The sequence below is a fragment of the Ambystoma mexicanum genome, chromosome 10, assembly GCF_040938575.1.
Source record: "Ambystoma mexicanum isolate Mex_15411 chromosome 10, UKY_AmexF1_1, whole genome shotgun sequence".
In the NCBI taxonomy this organism is placed as follows: Eukaryota; Metazoa; Chordata; class Amphibia; order Caudata; family Ambystomatidae; genus Ambystoma; species Ambystoma mexicanum.
Window position 1 is genome coordinate 1,375,316,676 of NC_090932.1, and position 16,872 is coordinate 1,375,333,547.

General features: G+C 43.7%; 1 protein-coding gene across 2 annotated transcripts in view; it reads right to left on the minus strand.

The window, feature by feature from the left end:
• Positions 1–16,872, minus strand: part of SGSM1 (small G protein signaling modulator 1) — a 1,887,833-nt gene that overhangs the window by 1,104,921 nt on the left and 766,040 nt on the right. For both annotated transcript variants that reach the window (XM_069619387.1, XM_069619388.1), the window contains exon 5: positions 14,726–14,878. In XM_069619387.1, the coding sequence (XP_069475488.1) occupies positions 14,726–14,878 (153 nt within the window). The remainder of the gene's footprint in view (positions 1–14,725; positions 14,879–16,872) is intronic.

The window sequence follows — 16,872 nt, forward strand, 5'->3', positions numbered from 1 at the left end:
CCAGGTTTCTTAATTTTCTTTGTAAACCCACTTTAGTTTGGTCAATTAATATGACGTCGTCAGCGTACAACAGACGAGGAATCTCACATTTCCCGATTTTTGGTGCCTTTTGGTGGCTAATCCATGGCGCTAACCTGCCATGATTCTAATTACGCCACCGTAATTTACGGTGGCGTAATTAGCGCCTTCCCCACTCCCATTATGCCCTATGGGGCAAAAATGGGAATGGGGAAGGGAAAATGGGAAATGGGGATTTACCGCCCCACTCACCTTGGAATGGGGCCATGGTGGTAAAGTTGGCGCAATTAGCGCCTGGGTCGTAATGACCCCCATAGTAAAAGGTTTCATACGAATTCCAGAACAGTTTTAAGTCGTTTTTTTTTGTCATATAGTTTCCTTGCTCAAAGAACTGGGGGTTCGCCCGATTGATTCATATATTCAGCAAATCATTTCTTGTCCTGATGAAGGCCCAATATAGAAGCACGTGAGAACGCCGGGGCAACGCTCGGGAAAAGCGTATCCCACAAGAAGGGCCGAAATACAACATGTCGACCAAAATCTGACTAGACATCATGGGCTGACTAGTCTTCTTTTCCATAAAGGATAAGGCATTCTGGTCTTCCCCACAACAATTCACACCTGTTCATTATAGATTTTCTGAGAGCCCATGTAAATTTGAGTAGGTTGAAATACATCCTCTGTTGTATGTACTGGGTGCGTTATGTGTGGTTTTTACTACCATGAAATGTGTCAAACTGTTTTTTTTTAAAAAGATGGTGGTTTGTAGTTAGATAAAAACATATCACCCTTAGGCACAATTACTTTTTAGTGTCGATGTTTGCTGAACATTTGTAAAATATGCTCTTTATATTTGTATAGGATTTATGTATGTTTGTATGTCATAAGTTGCTAAGACTTTTAAAAGAAAAGAATAAATATATTTCTGATAATGAAATACACTCTGTTGTCGATGCAGATGACTTGTTAAGCATTTAGCTAGGACCATGTTCAATCCGAATTTGTGATAGTGTGAAAGGGATGATTAGCCGTTTTCCTCTTATATATTGTGGTTTCCAAAGACAAATATATCATTGGTTATTTATAATGCGCTTAATACCCAGTGGTTTCTAAGCACTGACCAGGCGATCGAACCTGTGTTGCTTTGCATCGTCTTGCTTCCAAAGGGAGCATGTTGCCCCTGAGCTATCCTCCTGAGATGACATCTCGTGCTTTGCTCTCTCGTTGGCTAGCTGATGTCACTCAGAACCCAATATATCCACGTAGTTGAAAGCAACCCATTCATAAGTCTATATTTTCTGACTAGAAGCATCAGTAGTGGGGATTTTTAGCATGAGTGGTAGCAAAGAAAGCAGTCAGAATTTGCAATATTCTGAACTGCAATATTTCTATCACAATGCAGCACCACGTCACAAAGTGTCCATCTATTGCGTAGCAATATATTTTAAACACGCATTGATGCACAAACGCTTGCAAGGGCGGATAAAAGATAATTCTGATGGGCAGAACTTCTTGACATTTCATCAACGTGACCAGCAAACAGCTCTCACAATACTATTCAATCATGCCCTTGAGCAGCCTTTGATACTCCAGTTCTGGGACAGCGACACAGCTCCAACTTCGTAAATCAAAACTACCCTGGACAACTTTTTTTATTTCAATACTTAATACCGCTCACATCTATGGCATCTCAATCATAACGTTCAGCACATATGGGGCCAGTACAGGGACTGAACTACCACCGCAGATCCCCATTAGCTGCACCCACTTTCATATTTCCAGAAAGAAGTGGCCTGGTAGCACAGAAAATAACTCTGCTGGTAGACACCATCAGAGATAATGTTGCCAATGCCAGATTCCCATGAAGCAAGTCATGGGAATGGCTGATAAAACTTAAGTGTATAGAACTGACTTTGGGAGCCAATATTCATTCCTGGAATGAGATGTTGAGACCACAAGCATAAAGCGGTCCGGGCTTCATGACGACACTGTGTGCTGTGCTGATGTGCAGTCTCAAGATGTTTGGGCCAGTTTTAAAGTCATTCTGGTAAAAGCTACTGCAGGTCCCATTGAATGGAATTATCCATCTCCTGATACCTTTCTACCTTTCTCAAATGCTCTCCTGATTATTACTCTACTTCCTGGAGACAGAGGCAGCAACACCAGATGTTAGATGTGGTTTCCCTAGGGAGGTGGTTTCGGAGATTGTTAACTCTTTCTGGCAGATTTGGGATTTTCTTACCCCAGCAGTCCTCTCTCCTATATGTTTAACAACTGAGCAGGTTTCTCGGATCGAGGAATATCAGGGCTGTTATCTTGTACATATGAGAGGTGGGGACAAGACAATCATACATATTATGTCTATGCTTCGCTGCTGGGTAGGAATGGCTGTATACAGATTTGGGCTGAAAGGAGTTCTCCTTCTGATGGAGTAGAATGGCTATGTGGAGGAAGGTTTCTGAAATTATAGCATCAAAATGTGTATCTTAAACCTACCTTCTAGAGCAGGATTATTGTTATTGTACAAATGGAGTGGTTTTCCGTACTTGCTTCTGCTCGTGTCAAGGTGAGGTAATGTGCAATAAGGCAAGGGTTCATGAACGTTAGAGGACTTGTCCATTCCAGGCATTGCCCATGTTATCTTTTTTCAAGTCTTCGGGCTCTGTGCCCCTCCTTTCAGAGTCAGTCCACTGCATTGTCTATATAAAAAATGGCATCAGCCTTCCAATTCCCCGCTGTCTCGCTTCATTATGTCCATGATTGTCATTTGGGGTCGACCCAGTACACAGCACATTCTGGAATTGATGTATTTCCATTCCTCCAGTTTATGGTCATTTGGAATCTCCTCTTCCAAAAGTCTCACAAAATGAGTCAGCCAGCAACAGTCTGGCTCGTGGTATGAGTATCTTAATTCATCCTGCAAGATGCAGGTTTGCCTCTTGACAGGAACGGCTCAGCAATTCCTCTGTCTGTGAGTCGATTGACTATCACACAGTCGAGAGGAATCTGTCATGAAGTGCTCTAAGATGTCGGTTTTGTCTGAACAAGTTAAGAACGTGGCTTGCTTTCCTTACTTTTGTTATCCTTTTGTTTCCCTTATGTTTCCTTATGTAGGAACTAGATTTGATAGCCTGACGCGTTTCTGATATTCGAGAACTTAAAGATGGCTGATCTGCAGCAAGCGATTGTGCTCATAAACACGGGGGTCTTTGCTGATGTCTGGCATCCTGAGCATCTCGATGACCAAGGGGATGCATTTCTCTTTCAGAAACCCGCTGTTTCTCTGCAGTTTATTCCAGGGATGTTTATGAAGATCCTGACACTGATCCACGTCAGTGGCATGGTGTGTTATTCCTATTTGACTGCTTGTTAGTACACGCCTGTATCACCAAGGGTACAAGCTCTATTCCAGCATTTTGGGAAACTCCTTACAGAAATGTGGCCAGCTATTAAATGGATGGAAATCTGCCCTTCATCCTTCATGGGACATTCAGTCTGAATAACTGATGCAGGGATAGTGAACACCTCCAGATGATCCTGCTTCAGTGCCCCCTGCAAGGACGGTTGTTTTATGGGTCACAGCCCCTCCATCTGTATGGCTCCTTTACTTTTCTCTATGGGTTCCTATGTCGACAGACCTTGGTCTCTCACCAGGAAATCTTCCCCTCATCATGGAGGCCGTGTTGAGGTGGATGGCCATTGTTTTGTTGGGAGATTTGCAGACTTCTGCACCCTGTATGTGTCCAGGGATGGGGTTCATCTGAGCATTCAGCAAGTGGGATATGGCGGTGTGACAAAATGGCTACTCCTGTGAAGGAGTACAGGGATGAGTAGTGGCTAAACTGCCTACTCAGCCTCGCACTTCCACAAAACAACAGTGATTACAAACATAAAATAGAAACGGGTACAGTAAAGAGATATATCTCCCCGTAGTAAGTAAAAGAATGCCCAATCAAAGTTCCATAAAATATATTTCATTTAATTAAACAAACAAATATGCAGTCAGCTATCTAGAAACACACTGACAAAGGTCCATGTTAGGCAGAAACCTGTGCAGTTCCCTTAGGGACCACTGCAAAAAGTTTAAGACTACAGGTGTTAGCAGTAAACCCAATTGGTAGCAGTCTGCACCACCCAGATTTACCTGGTAGCTGTGGCTGAGCAGTCAGACTTCTCTCAAGAAGGCAGTATATAGAGTATGCACAATAGGGCTCAAAATACAGTAGCACAAGCAAACACTGACCAGAGCTTTGGTATAAAAGTATGTAATTATTTATTTAAAAAGACACTTGTAAAAATACACTGGCACTAATATGCCAAGCAAGTTCAAACACAGTCACTAGAAATATATACACCTCCCTAATTAATTATTTGACAAGTCTAGGTTAAGACACCACTTATTTAGCAAAACAAAGGTGAGCGCGTAACTATAGATGGCACTCCAATAATTTGTTTAAAAAGGGAGAGAAAAGGCAGAATAGGAAAATCACACAGTACCAACACTTTTAAAGAACCACAGCAAGTCAAGAAAGACAGGGTCTTCTGTAGAGCAAAAGGTTCCTAGGCCAGGCACCCTCTTGGAGAGAGCAAGGCGGAATGTGCCCAAGATCACACAGTGGAAATGCACTCAACGTCTTTGCAGGAAAGTCAAAAAGAGGTTGGATCAAGTTAGAAAGGTAATGTTAACAGGTCCGAGGTCACCCCAGGATAGAGAGTCAAGGATTTACGGGAGACCTTGGATAGTCTGTTGCAGGGGAGACCAGGCGGGACACAGTACCTGAAATGGTGAGAAAGCTCCAGTGGGGGCAGTTGTTCCTCGCAGCGGGTGCAAGTCGGGGCTTCGTCCAGGGGAAGAGTAGATCTCGACGTGGAGGAAAGCTGGAGGTCGTTGCACTGCCAGGGAAGAAACCAGCCACATAGTTTCCCGGTTAAAAGGTACTACCCTTTTATTCACGGTAGTGGTGAAGCGTGGCTATCCGGCCGCCGGGGTGCTTGGCACGGGCGATTCGACCACGAGACGATCCAGGAGGTGAAAAAAAAGGCGAACTGGTTGGTCCCACCAGCTCAAAGGGAAGAAGACTCTCCTGGAAGAAGATCTTCTCTGTCGTCGGGAAAGTGGTGAGTTTCGTACAGCAGGGCTCCACCGGTGGTGTCGTCGTTGTATATGGCTCAGCTTCTCCCCCTTCGGATTCTTTAGGTCCTGTGGCGACTTCTGAAGTTCCAATCCCCAAAGCCTTGCTTTTATGCAGAAAACCCCCATTCATCAGCCTAGCTGTCAATCAAACATGCTAAGTGGTGAGCCGGGCGGCTCACCTCTGGGCCAATCACACAAGAGTGCGACTTGAGTTGCCAAGGCAACTCAGTCCAGGGTGCCTATTCCCCCCCTCCCACACATTCTGTAGACCCAGACAGAGTGGCACCACTTTTGGAGGCTTCTGTGCAGAAGCCCGCCAAAAGTGGAAAAAAGAGCTCGACTTGGGTTGGAGTTTCAGATGCGAACACAAACGCCATTTTAAAACCGAGTCCTGGCAAAAAGACCCAACCGGGGAATAAATATTAAATAAATAACCCGGCGGTATCTTTAACATTGCACCAAAAAGTGGTGCGTTTAAAATGAATGGAAAAATCCCATAGGAAATATTCCGGTGGAATATTTTGCGTGGTATCCACTGCCACCAGCCAGAAACTCGACAAGGGGAGACTGGACAGTGCCCCCTTGGAAAACAGACCCAGGGGCAATCGAATTACCCCTACCAGTACTTTCACAATATGATGGTTTGTACTGGTTCTGTTCACAATTTAAGACTAGTAAAGCCAATGGTGACTTTACATGTCCTGGGAGACAGTAGTCAGTCCCAGGGTATGGAGTCTATGTTTGGGGGTCACTATGACACCCCTGTGTTACTGCACTGAGGGTGCTGTGTAACACACATACCAAAAACACATTAAGCCCTTTGGAGTAAAAGACCCCATAGCCCATAAAAAACATTACATAGTCAAAGGACATTGTCAAATCATGCCTAAGAGTGGGAGAAAAAGAGTCTCACTCTTAGCAGGAGAAAAAAATTAAACCCCAAAAATCCAGCAAAGCTGCTGGGGGACTCACTAGGTTTGGGAAATTAGCCTTAACAGAGAATTGCCCCTAACAGTCCAGCAATGTGGAATCGACACAGAAAACATAGAATGTATATATATGATAGCACTCTGGCTAATGGAGAGGCAAGAAGTTGCAACAATGTCACTAAGAAAATGGATATGTCTTTGAAGAAGCTACAAAAGTGTGGCTTGTCAATCATATGGTCCCAGAAGTGGACCAGGGACCTAGGCTTCACAATAGTACCTTGTTTTGTTCTTGGATTGTTCAACAGCATCAAACTGGGCTTCTCAGTATTGTACTTGCGGGTTGAACCAGGTTGAGCGCAGTGAGTCAAGCCGATCCACGCAGCAAGTCCGGCCGTGTCAGGTTTGAAGTGGAGGTCCATGCGATTCGATGCAGCGTTCGGAAGGTGCAGTTCGATGAGGTCCCAGGGTTGGTTTCATGACTGAGCGGGGTTCGATGTGAAGATGCTGATGGTGCGATGCGTGGCTCCAGGTTGCAGTGCTTTGAGGGCTTCCACAGCAGTGAGCTGTTGTTCCAGCCAAAATGGTGGCAAGTGCGGTTGCTGCAATGCAGTGGTGAACTGGTTCAATGGTTGCAAGTAGCGGTTTAAAGATCACTGAGAGTGCGAAAGGCAGCAGCCTCATTCTCAGTGGTTTTGGGGCTGTGAACATGGTTGAATTTAGTAAGAGGACGGTTTGAAGCATGGAAAACAGAAGTCAAGCTGATTTTGGCTTCTAAGTGTGCTGTGTGTCTGACTCTAGGAGCTCATAGTCCAGGCGAGTCCTTTTTACTCTTCACTTTCAGTCCAGGGTGCTTGGCTGGCACCTGCAAGTGCCTTTCACTTCCATGGAGGAACCTGTTCCAGTGCAGCTGGCAAAGTGGCGGGCCTATGTCCAAACAACAGTCACTCCAATGTTTCCTGCAGATTTTTAGGGGACAGTGTTTGTCTCTGTCTTGGATGCACCGGTCTTTACTTCGGCAATAGGGCTTTGGAATGGACTGCACTCCCAACAGGGTCTGACAAAGTCTTCTTGTTTTCTAGAAAGTCCAAAATGAAGCAAGGAAGAAGCAAAAAACCCTTAATGTGCCTTGTCCCACAGGATGTGAGAAGACAGAGACACAGAGAAAACCAAGATGGTGAAACCATTCTTGGTTCACTTTACCCTCACTGACTACACTAGCTGTGTTCCATTCCCATACATTCAGCTTTAAAGGCCGTTCGGCGCACACAGGGAACCTGGTTTTTGTTGTCCGATCGCCCCTTTAAGGTATAGTTTCCAGGAGATATCATGGTGAGAACCCCTGTGCATAAAAAGAGGTAGCACCCTTACTGCCAGAGGATCAAAAAGAGGTCAGCATTCTTCCATGTGTCTCACTCTCCGGAGAGGAGACATCGAGATGCCATGAATACACATTTCTTTTAAATAGCTTGTTTGGGTTCAGAGGCTTGTCACATTGTATAATGCCAATTTGATGTAGATTTAATAACTGTGCACTTTCAGTCACCATAACACAACAGGCATGGCTTGATGTTAGATTTTACTCTGCCATCAGATGGATAGGGCCACAATTATGAATGCTGTGGAACAGAGGTGCAGAGATTAAATACAGTCCCTGTCTGCACTATCATTGGGTCACAACAGCTGTCAAAAACCAAATGAGACCTTTGAACCTGCCCTATGCATCTGGGGAGAAGGTGCTGCACCTTTAAGGAGATTGATGCAGCAGGGTAAAAGTGCAGGGTAATAAGGCTTTCCACCAGCTCAGGCCCCATTGGTCTAGTCTTCCTCTCAGCACCTCTTGCAACCCTCTTCGCTTGTCCGATGCTGTTTATCTGTGGGAGGTATCCCTGTCCCCTTATACCTCCCCTATAACCCTCATTCAACACTTTCTCTGCCTCAGATGATCTCCTCCTTCCTATTGCCACTACTGTCCTCCACCAATGTAGTCCTCTGCCTAGTGTTTCTCCCTTCCCGTCTAAACTAAGAGTGGCACATTCTTCTATCTTGCTTGTGATTACCCTTGGACCTTGTGTACCTACAGTATACCTTATCTATCTGTTTTCAGTTTTTGGTCCCTAAGTCTGTGATAGCATTGTGACAGCCTGTTACAGGAAACAGCTATAGGCTAAATGCTACATAGTATAATTCTATATGTTGGGTACTGCAACAAAATCCAGGGAATTCCCCCCCCCCAAGGGCAAACCACCCCCATTGAGGCTAGGATGGGGAGATCGCTCTGCAAGACTCTCCCTAGGGGGTTGGGCAAGCAGGACCTCACTGGGGCTGACTCCGCTCCCGCCTTGGAATAAGGCCTCTCTTAAAACATGTAGTCTCAGCTTATATGGGGAGGAACAAGGTTGTTAAAATGATAAAGCCCTTTTTCTGTATCTGACATTCATGCCGTTCCCTCCTTAAGACTGACATCCTGTAATCAAAGCAATGTTGTATATCATTACAGAGCCTCCTTTAAAAACCCTGCAAGCCTAAGTTGGAGGATGAGAAACCCTGAAGTAGAGTCGAACGGCAGGGAAGGAGACGCGCAGAGCGGATGCTGTCACTGGAGTGCGGAACAAAGCCAGCCTGCAGGCAGACCACAGAGAGGACTTGGTGGGCCCGGAGGACGTGAAATTCTGCCAAATCCAGGAACGCCAGGGACAAATGCTCTTCAGCTACAGTACAGAGAGCCACAGAGGGATAGAGAACCACGAGCACCGGTGAGGCCTCGAGAAGGCCACCAAGACAAGAAGCAGCAGAACGGCAGGCAAGGACGAATGCCACAGCTACCAGAATCACCGACCCTCCCTGGCGAAAACACTGTGAGAAAAAAGGTAAGCAGGGTGTACAGAAAGAAGGGAGGCAGGTGGTTGAATGTGGGGAAGTGCAAACCCCGAGACATTAACCGGCTAGAGGGCTCATGAATAAAGTGAGGCAGGACCGACGTGTCCGAAGCATTCATAACACTAAGACCCAAGAGAGTGATGGTGAGAAAGGGACGCAAACCCCACCTGAGATAGAGAAGGGAAATTAAGGGGTTGGAGAGCTGGTGAATAGCCGGCAGAGTCATCCCAAGGGACACAAGGACTGATACTCATACCGAAGGATAAGGGAGCTGTAAAAGTGAATTGAAAAGTGTAACATCCACGCTATACTGGTTTAACGGCTCGAGTGAGCAAGTTGGGCCTCAAGATGAAGCATTGTTGTACAGGGAGGAATCAAGTACCCCAATGGATCAAAGCATTGAAACCATTGTTGAGTTAAGCAATCCGTTTGGCCAATTGAAAATCTTTTATTTATATATTATTTTATTTGTAGAGAGCCATAGCCTACGGGCATCAGGGCGCACAAGTTGACAGATACTAGACGGGAACAAAATAGGACAGTCATATTTACTCAAAGAGGAGAGTTTTTTGATTTTTTCAGAACATGTTGTATTCGCCTGTTGATCGTATAAATGTGGGTAGATTATTCCAGACACCTGCAGCTCTGAAAGGAAATGATCTGCCTTTTCCCTGGACCCGTTTGGCCCGAAGAGTGGTAAGGAGGAGCGCTGAGCTAGATCTGAGAGACCTGTTAGGTATATATCGTGTCACAGTGGATTTCAAATATTCCGGTAACCCCATATATGCACTTACATAACAAAAGTTTGAACTGAATTCTTTTTTCCACTGTTTTTTTTACTGTTTTTTTTACTGAGTTATCTTTTCTGAACACTTGAACACCTTTCGTGAACTGAGTGACTTTCTAACCAGAGAATATGAAAGACTTACATTCTGTACTTTTTTATTTCTTCTTTTGTTTGTTTATTTGTTTGTTTATTAATTTGGTAATGTGCACCAAACCCTCAGGTAACTGGTCGCAGCAGATACAAGGATACTTGAAGCTTGGTTACAGCATGTAAAAAGATACAGTAGATACAGTAAAACTACAGGAGGGTCCTCTAAGAGGGTACAATAGGTAAAGAATAACATACATAGTGAGGTGCAATGGTCAGTACGACAAGAAGGTATAGTAGGTAAAGAGTAACATACAAGGTCAGATACAGAGCTCAGTGCGGCAGTGCAATTGGGTATCAAATGTCATTCAATCGTAACCAGTTTAGCATGTTGCGTCTGAATCTGAGGTTTGGCTGTTCAGTTCTGAGGGCTTGGGGTAGTGCGTTCCAGGATTGAGCAGCTTTAACCGAGAAACTGGATCCGCCAGATTTAGTTAGTTTGAATGTAGGAATTTCTAAGCAATGGGAGTTAGCTGCTCTAGCTGGACGTGTCAAGGTTCTCCTAATCATTCTCTCTGAGAGATATGGGGGTGCAACATTATTCAGGCATTTGAAGGTAAGCGATACAGTTTTGAGAAGGATCCTGTCGCCAATTTTTAGGCAGTGATGGTCTCTTCTGATGTTGGAAATGTGCTCTCTACTAGGTATGTTGAGGGCTGATCTAAAGGAGTTGTTTTGTAGTGTTTGAATTTTATCGAGGATGTATTTGTTGGCTCCTAAGTATAGGGCGTTGCAATAGTCTAATTTCGACATTAATAGTGCATTGGCAAGCGTGATGCAACTGGCTTTAGATAAGAAAGGTCTGCATGCCCTGATGAGTTTGCAAGTATAGGCAGTAGATGATGCCATGGAGTTGACCTGTTTCTTTAGTGTTAGGGTGGAGTCGAGATAGAAACCTAACGTTTTTATCCTGGTTACTACTTTAATTGTGTTGCCGTCAATATTGAATGCTGTGTAGCTGGGGCTGAGTATTTTTAGGTTAGCATCAGAGCCAGTGTCAGGATCTCAGTTTTGTCGTCATTCAGGCAGAGGCCATGTGATGCCATCCATGCCTGAATGAGGAGGTATATCTTGTTTACCAAGGCCGTGTCCTTGTCAAAATTGCCTGAAAGGGGTATGAGGATCTGGATATCATCTGCATAATTAGTGTAGGTGACACCCAGTCTGTCCAATTTGTCAAATAGGGGCTTGGTAAAGATGTTATACATTGTCGGTGAGACGCATGATACCTGTGGCACCCCACAGGTGGTTTGGATCGGGTCTGCAGATGCTGAAGGTAAAAAGACTCTCAACGTTCGATTTGCTAGGAAGGATTGGACCTAGGCTATAGCATCACTCGAGAAATGGGTAGCTGACGTCAGGTGTTTGCATAAAACTGCGTGATCCACCAGGTCATGGGCCACCGATAAGTTGAGGAGGAGTAGCATAGCTGTTTACCTTTGTCCTTAAGCTCGTCGATTTGGGTCTTTAAATCAATTATTGCCGTTTCTGTGCTGTGTTGCGATCTGAATCCGGATTGGTGGGAGCCTAGTAGATGGTTTGCTTCGAGGTGGTTCTGAATTTGAAGATAAGCTACTCCGTCAATTATTCTAAGGAGGAAGGGGACCGTAGTAATGGGTCTGTAGTACGACTGGATGTAGGGGTCTAGAGTCTATTTCTTGAGCAGCTGTAGAACCCAGGATTCTTTGAGGTTGTTTGGGACAGTATTGGTTTTGAAGGAGGCCTTAATAAGTGTTGAGATAAATGGCGCTAGGTCTCTAGCTGTGTCCTTAATTATTTGCAGTTGTTGCCCTGACAGTTAGAGGGCTTCAATGATAGTATGATTTTCTCAGTTTCTTTGATAAAAATGTTAGTGAATCTGAAAGGTGTGAAGGTGCTAGGAGTTTCAGTGGATGAGGTAGGTTGCGATTCAGCGGAAAGCAAGGCGGCTTTTTTGTTAGCTATTTTAATCTGGAGGGTTGCCATTTTGTTAGAGAGGGCGTTCTGGATGCTAGTGCACCATTGCTTATCCTTGGGGATATTGTCTGTGGTCGGGATGGGGGTTTCCATTTCCCAGAGGATGGTAAATAACTCCATGGTGTTGGAATTGGCCTTGGAGATTCTGCCACTGAAAGTATTTTTTTTGGTAAGAATAATACATTTTTTGTACATGTTAGCTGAACTTTGTTCTCATCCGTATGCGAATGTCGCCATAGGGCTTGGAGTTTTGTTTTTTGGAGTCTTAGATCTTTAAGGTGGGGTGTAAACCAGGCATTAAGGTGGGACTTCTGTTTACTTTTGCGTAGTTTGAGTGGAGCAATGATGTCGAGGGCCTTGGTCATGGTGTTGTTAAAGACCTCTACTAGTAGATTAGGGTCTGACTTGCTGGATAGATAGTTGAGGGAAGGGAGTAGGTGCGGTAGTAATTTGGTAGCAATTTGTCTGATGTAATTTTGTTTTGCTTCGGTACGAAGGGAGGGGGTTCCATAACTATGATTTTTGGCTTTTGTAGCTATATTGTGGAAGAGAAGCCGATTAGGAGGTGGTCAGTCCATAGTTGTGGGGCTATTTAAGTAATTGCAATAGTGCAATTCAAGTCGGCAACCCAGTCAAGGGTCCTCCCTTTGTTGTGGGTAGGATCAAGAACTTTTTGGGTAAGACCATAATCAGCCAGGATCTCTGCTACTATTTGGGCATCTTTGTCCTCAGTGTCATTGAAGCCCAAATTAAAGTCTCCCATCAATATGATCTGCAAGGAGTCTTTGGAGTTGTTGGCAAAAAGACTAGATAATCCTCCTCAAAAGGTACCCACCAGTCCTGGGGGTCTATATAACAAATAGATGCTTAGCGTGCGGCTACTAGAAATGGGTAATTTGGCTGAGAGTATTTTCGCAGGATTTAAGCGCAGGTGGAGTAGAGAGTCTTACGGCAAGATTAGTTTTAGCTATAATAGCTAAGCCGCCTCCTCTGGCATTGGGTCTGTCTACTGTAAATATCTGGTAGTTCTCTGGAATTGCTAGCATAAGGGCAGGGCCTGCTGTGTCATGGAGCCAGGATTCACTTACAGCGAGGCGTTTGAAAGTCACTGTGGTGATCCAGGCCAAGAACCGTGTCCTGGGATAAGCAATTGATTTTGAAAAGTGTCTGCAGGAGAGGGTGTCAGCTTGGAGGCATTGACAGCCTCCAGTGTGAAAACGCTTTCTCTAGTTTTTGTTTCATTTTCATCTAGGTTAGGACAGAGGACTGGCTAAGTTGTGCTGATGAGCAGGATGTTTTTAGGAAGGGAAACCCTTTTAGCATTAGGAATAGTGAGGAGTTTGCTTTTTATTTAAATAAAGACACGTTAGAACGTGTCCTCTAGTCTTAATTATGGTTTGTCACAGTGCGTAAAACCTGACATGAAGATTCGGGCAGGGCATTGGTAGTCTAGGGGAAACGGCTGAAGACATAGAAGGTCATCAACCTAAACTCATACATTTGTCCAGTACGACCCTTTCCAAGCTACCAATGCTTGTAGGGAGACTCAAATGTACCCTATTGTTTCTACCTATCAAATCCATGGCCCTCTCTAGACCACCAATTCTCTTTTTGTTTAATTTCATGCAGCTCTTCCACCCTACTTGTTTAGATGCGGTTAGTACCCCTTTCTCCATAACCGGTCTTTCTCACTACTGCTGCAGTAGCTTGAGTGTGAATAACCAATCAGGGCTTGGATTAGCAAGGCCACATCAAATACAATACTTCATTGCTGGTGGGTTGATAACAACCACCCCACGCCCCCACGTCACACCTTGGTGGAATTACTTTGGGAGGGGCAAAAGAGTAGATTGTGGACTAATGAAATGAGTCATGGGAGTGCTGCTGTTGCAAAAGCAAAGCGATGCAGAGAGTTTGCAATTATGGCCTTGCATAATCTAGGCCACCAGGCAGGAGATCAGTAGAGCACAGGCAGAGAGGTTTGAACCCAAGTCCCAAAACTGTTCTCCTTTTGGGAGCCATTTTATAATGAGTGGTAATTGCATGCAGGGGACGACCAAGGTTGCTACATTTCTTATCTGACTAATAATATGTGTTTTTTCATCTAATATAGTCAGTGACATAAATTCATCTGTTGCAAAGTTATTGAACGCACAACCACTATTGCCCCAATCCATCATCTCTTAACCAAGGTCAAAAGAAAATCACAGAAAAGTTGCTTAGCCACTCTGTCTGCATCAAACAATATAACAGCAGATTTTAGAGACCTGCATCACCATTTACGTTGCATGACCATTGATGCTATAAAGCTTTTAATTAAATGGAATAACATTTTCCCTTTATTGAACTACTTCTGGTGGGTGTTTTTCTGGGTAGGATAGTCATAATAGACCAGATAACATTGACAGACTTGTCACAAACGATGACATCCATTCTTTGCACAAGAACGCAGATTCTGCAAATGTTTACACAAAACTTCCAGAGACGTATTGAACCACTCAAATTGTACACCAGTGCTAACAATGTTACAGCTGGTCACTCAGCTTGGGTGACTGTGGTCTCGCTTTAGCTTTTCCATGATGGGTCATCAGTGCCAGAGGAAGTTTCATCTGTGTGGGGGGCGTTGTAAGTTAACACAGCTAATCAGTAGTTCTTGAAATAAATAAATCAGTCTGTAGGAAAAGGAGCTAGTATGGAACACTTGCCCCATTCCATTAAGAAATGATTGATATAAAGCAGATGGTTTTGCTTGAAAGGTGGAGCACAACCTGGTAAGAGGATGTAAGCAATCAGTTGATGGAATCATGAAGTTATGCACACTCTATTTGTGATTGGTCTCAAGAGAATTCTTAAAGAAATATACACTTGTCCACGTACCTGCTGTTTTCTACCAGATAGTGGACAATTTTGTCCAGAACTTTTTCTATGAGAGCAGTGCGAATCCAGAGGTTTTTAATCGCCTGTGGAGATAGGCTTGGTAGCTTCTGCAGCTTGCGTACACTGTCCTGGATACCTTGCATCTGATTCCTCCTACAGAGTTCAAACAAAGCATATACATGTTAAGTAGTTTTTAAACTACATTTGGTAAATATTTTGTCACCCCACAACTAGAATGAAATATTATTGATTGTTTAACCACTTAATTGCATATCTTACTATTTGATATTTAAATCGTTTCACCTTGTGAAAAATAATATGGAACTACATTATAGTTCTATTGTTTAAGCACTTTGTTAACATCTCCTTTTCTGTGTATTAGTGTAAACGTCACTCCCCACTTGAAGCATCTCATAATGATGCATAGCTAATCTAGCAGGGTCTGATTCTGGGCTACACGTGCAATAAGAATCGTATAATTGCATGATGCAATGCCACTTTTATAATTTGCTGCCTATAATGTGCTTTTATTTATTTAGATTAGATGTGGAGTAAATAAGAAAAAGTGTTCCATCACGGAATCACACTTTTATTATTTTACATGGAACTTAGAATCAGGTCAACAGTGAATTAATTGTAAGAATTATGGGTCTCACTGCTCAGAAATACAGTCAGTGAAAAATCCTAGATTTGGAGAGTCTAGCTCTAGAAGAGCACAGGAGAAGGCTTAACATTTCACTTAATAATAAAATGCAACTCGACATAAAATATATGTTAAACAATAAGACAATACAATTAAAAATGGTTTTCATAAAAAGAATAAGTGGCTAACATTATAGCATCTGACAGGACTTTCTTATCTGATTTGAAAAATGGCTCTAGCAGTGTTAAATATCACCCAACAGACAATCATTTAGCCAAGTCAGTCTTAATACCGAATGGACAGTTTGCTACAAGTACCTCCAATACCTCCTAACTTATTTTTCACAATACGGTGTGTGGGATGTATTGACCCACTCCGCCATGCTATGCGGCATCACTCTGCCAGTCATGGTGAAAGAAACAGCAACAAGGACGGCAAAACCCTTGTGCGCGCCAAAAACCTACATAAACCGTGTGCTTCAACACACAAAAATAGGAATGCACAACCTGCCCCCCATGGTGCATGTGCGGTGGAATAGAGCACACCCTGGAGAAATGTGACAGTGGGCTTCATGACCAGCAAACAGAGTGCAGAGAGAGAAGCAGCACTTTGCAAGTGAAACCCCAAAATGGGCCTACAAATGACCTTTGCTTTGTTGCCAAGAACTCCAAAATGCCCACAACACTTTTCAACATTGACAATCTTGCCTTTTGCTAAAATGCATGTATCAAATGAAACATTGTTAAACGTACAAAGTCTGAAAACTGACAGCCTAGGCCAAAATCCGGGTACAGTACCCGGGGCTACCTGAATGACAGCTGTCAGAGGAGCACTGATGCCACTTTAAAATGACCTAAAACTAAAAAGTCTGCTGGATTAGCAAACATAAAAAGGATTGTTGCCAAAAAGGAATACAGATTTTAGTTGTGTTTTTGACCCCACAGATTTTAAGGCTAAGAAAGAATTGTATTTATGTTTGCTGCAACAAAGTTGGTTTTTGCAGAATTTAAGAAGTTAATTAGCTTGGCTGAGTCACAAGAACTGGAAAAGCAGGTTTCTCCAAGAAGGAGGGCCTTCCTCTCAGCAGAAACTCACTGGGAAGTGCTAATTGCGGGTTAGAAACAGACTTTTGTCTATGGAAAAGGAGGAACAATGACAAGTTTCAGCCCAGGAAGCGGAGGTGCGAAGGCAGTCGTAAACTCTCTTGGAAGGAGCTTCCCCCAAGGAGGGGGATGCACTTGGCTTCTAGGAGAGACAAATGGGTGGAGCCAAGTGACCATCTGCTGTTAAGAATGAACAATGAACAATGTTTAAAAGACTCATAACTTGTTATTCAAAGAGGTGAAAAGCAACAAGTTACTTACCTGTAACTGTTGTTCTCCTGCATGGGTCTGGCATGGATTCACATGTTCATGAATATTCCCCGTCGTCAGGCCCGGAATCCTCGGTATAGAAAAAATCAATATCAGTTTTGTTTCTGATCTGTCTTTCTTAGTAGTAACCA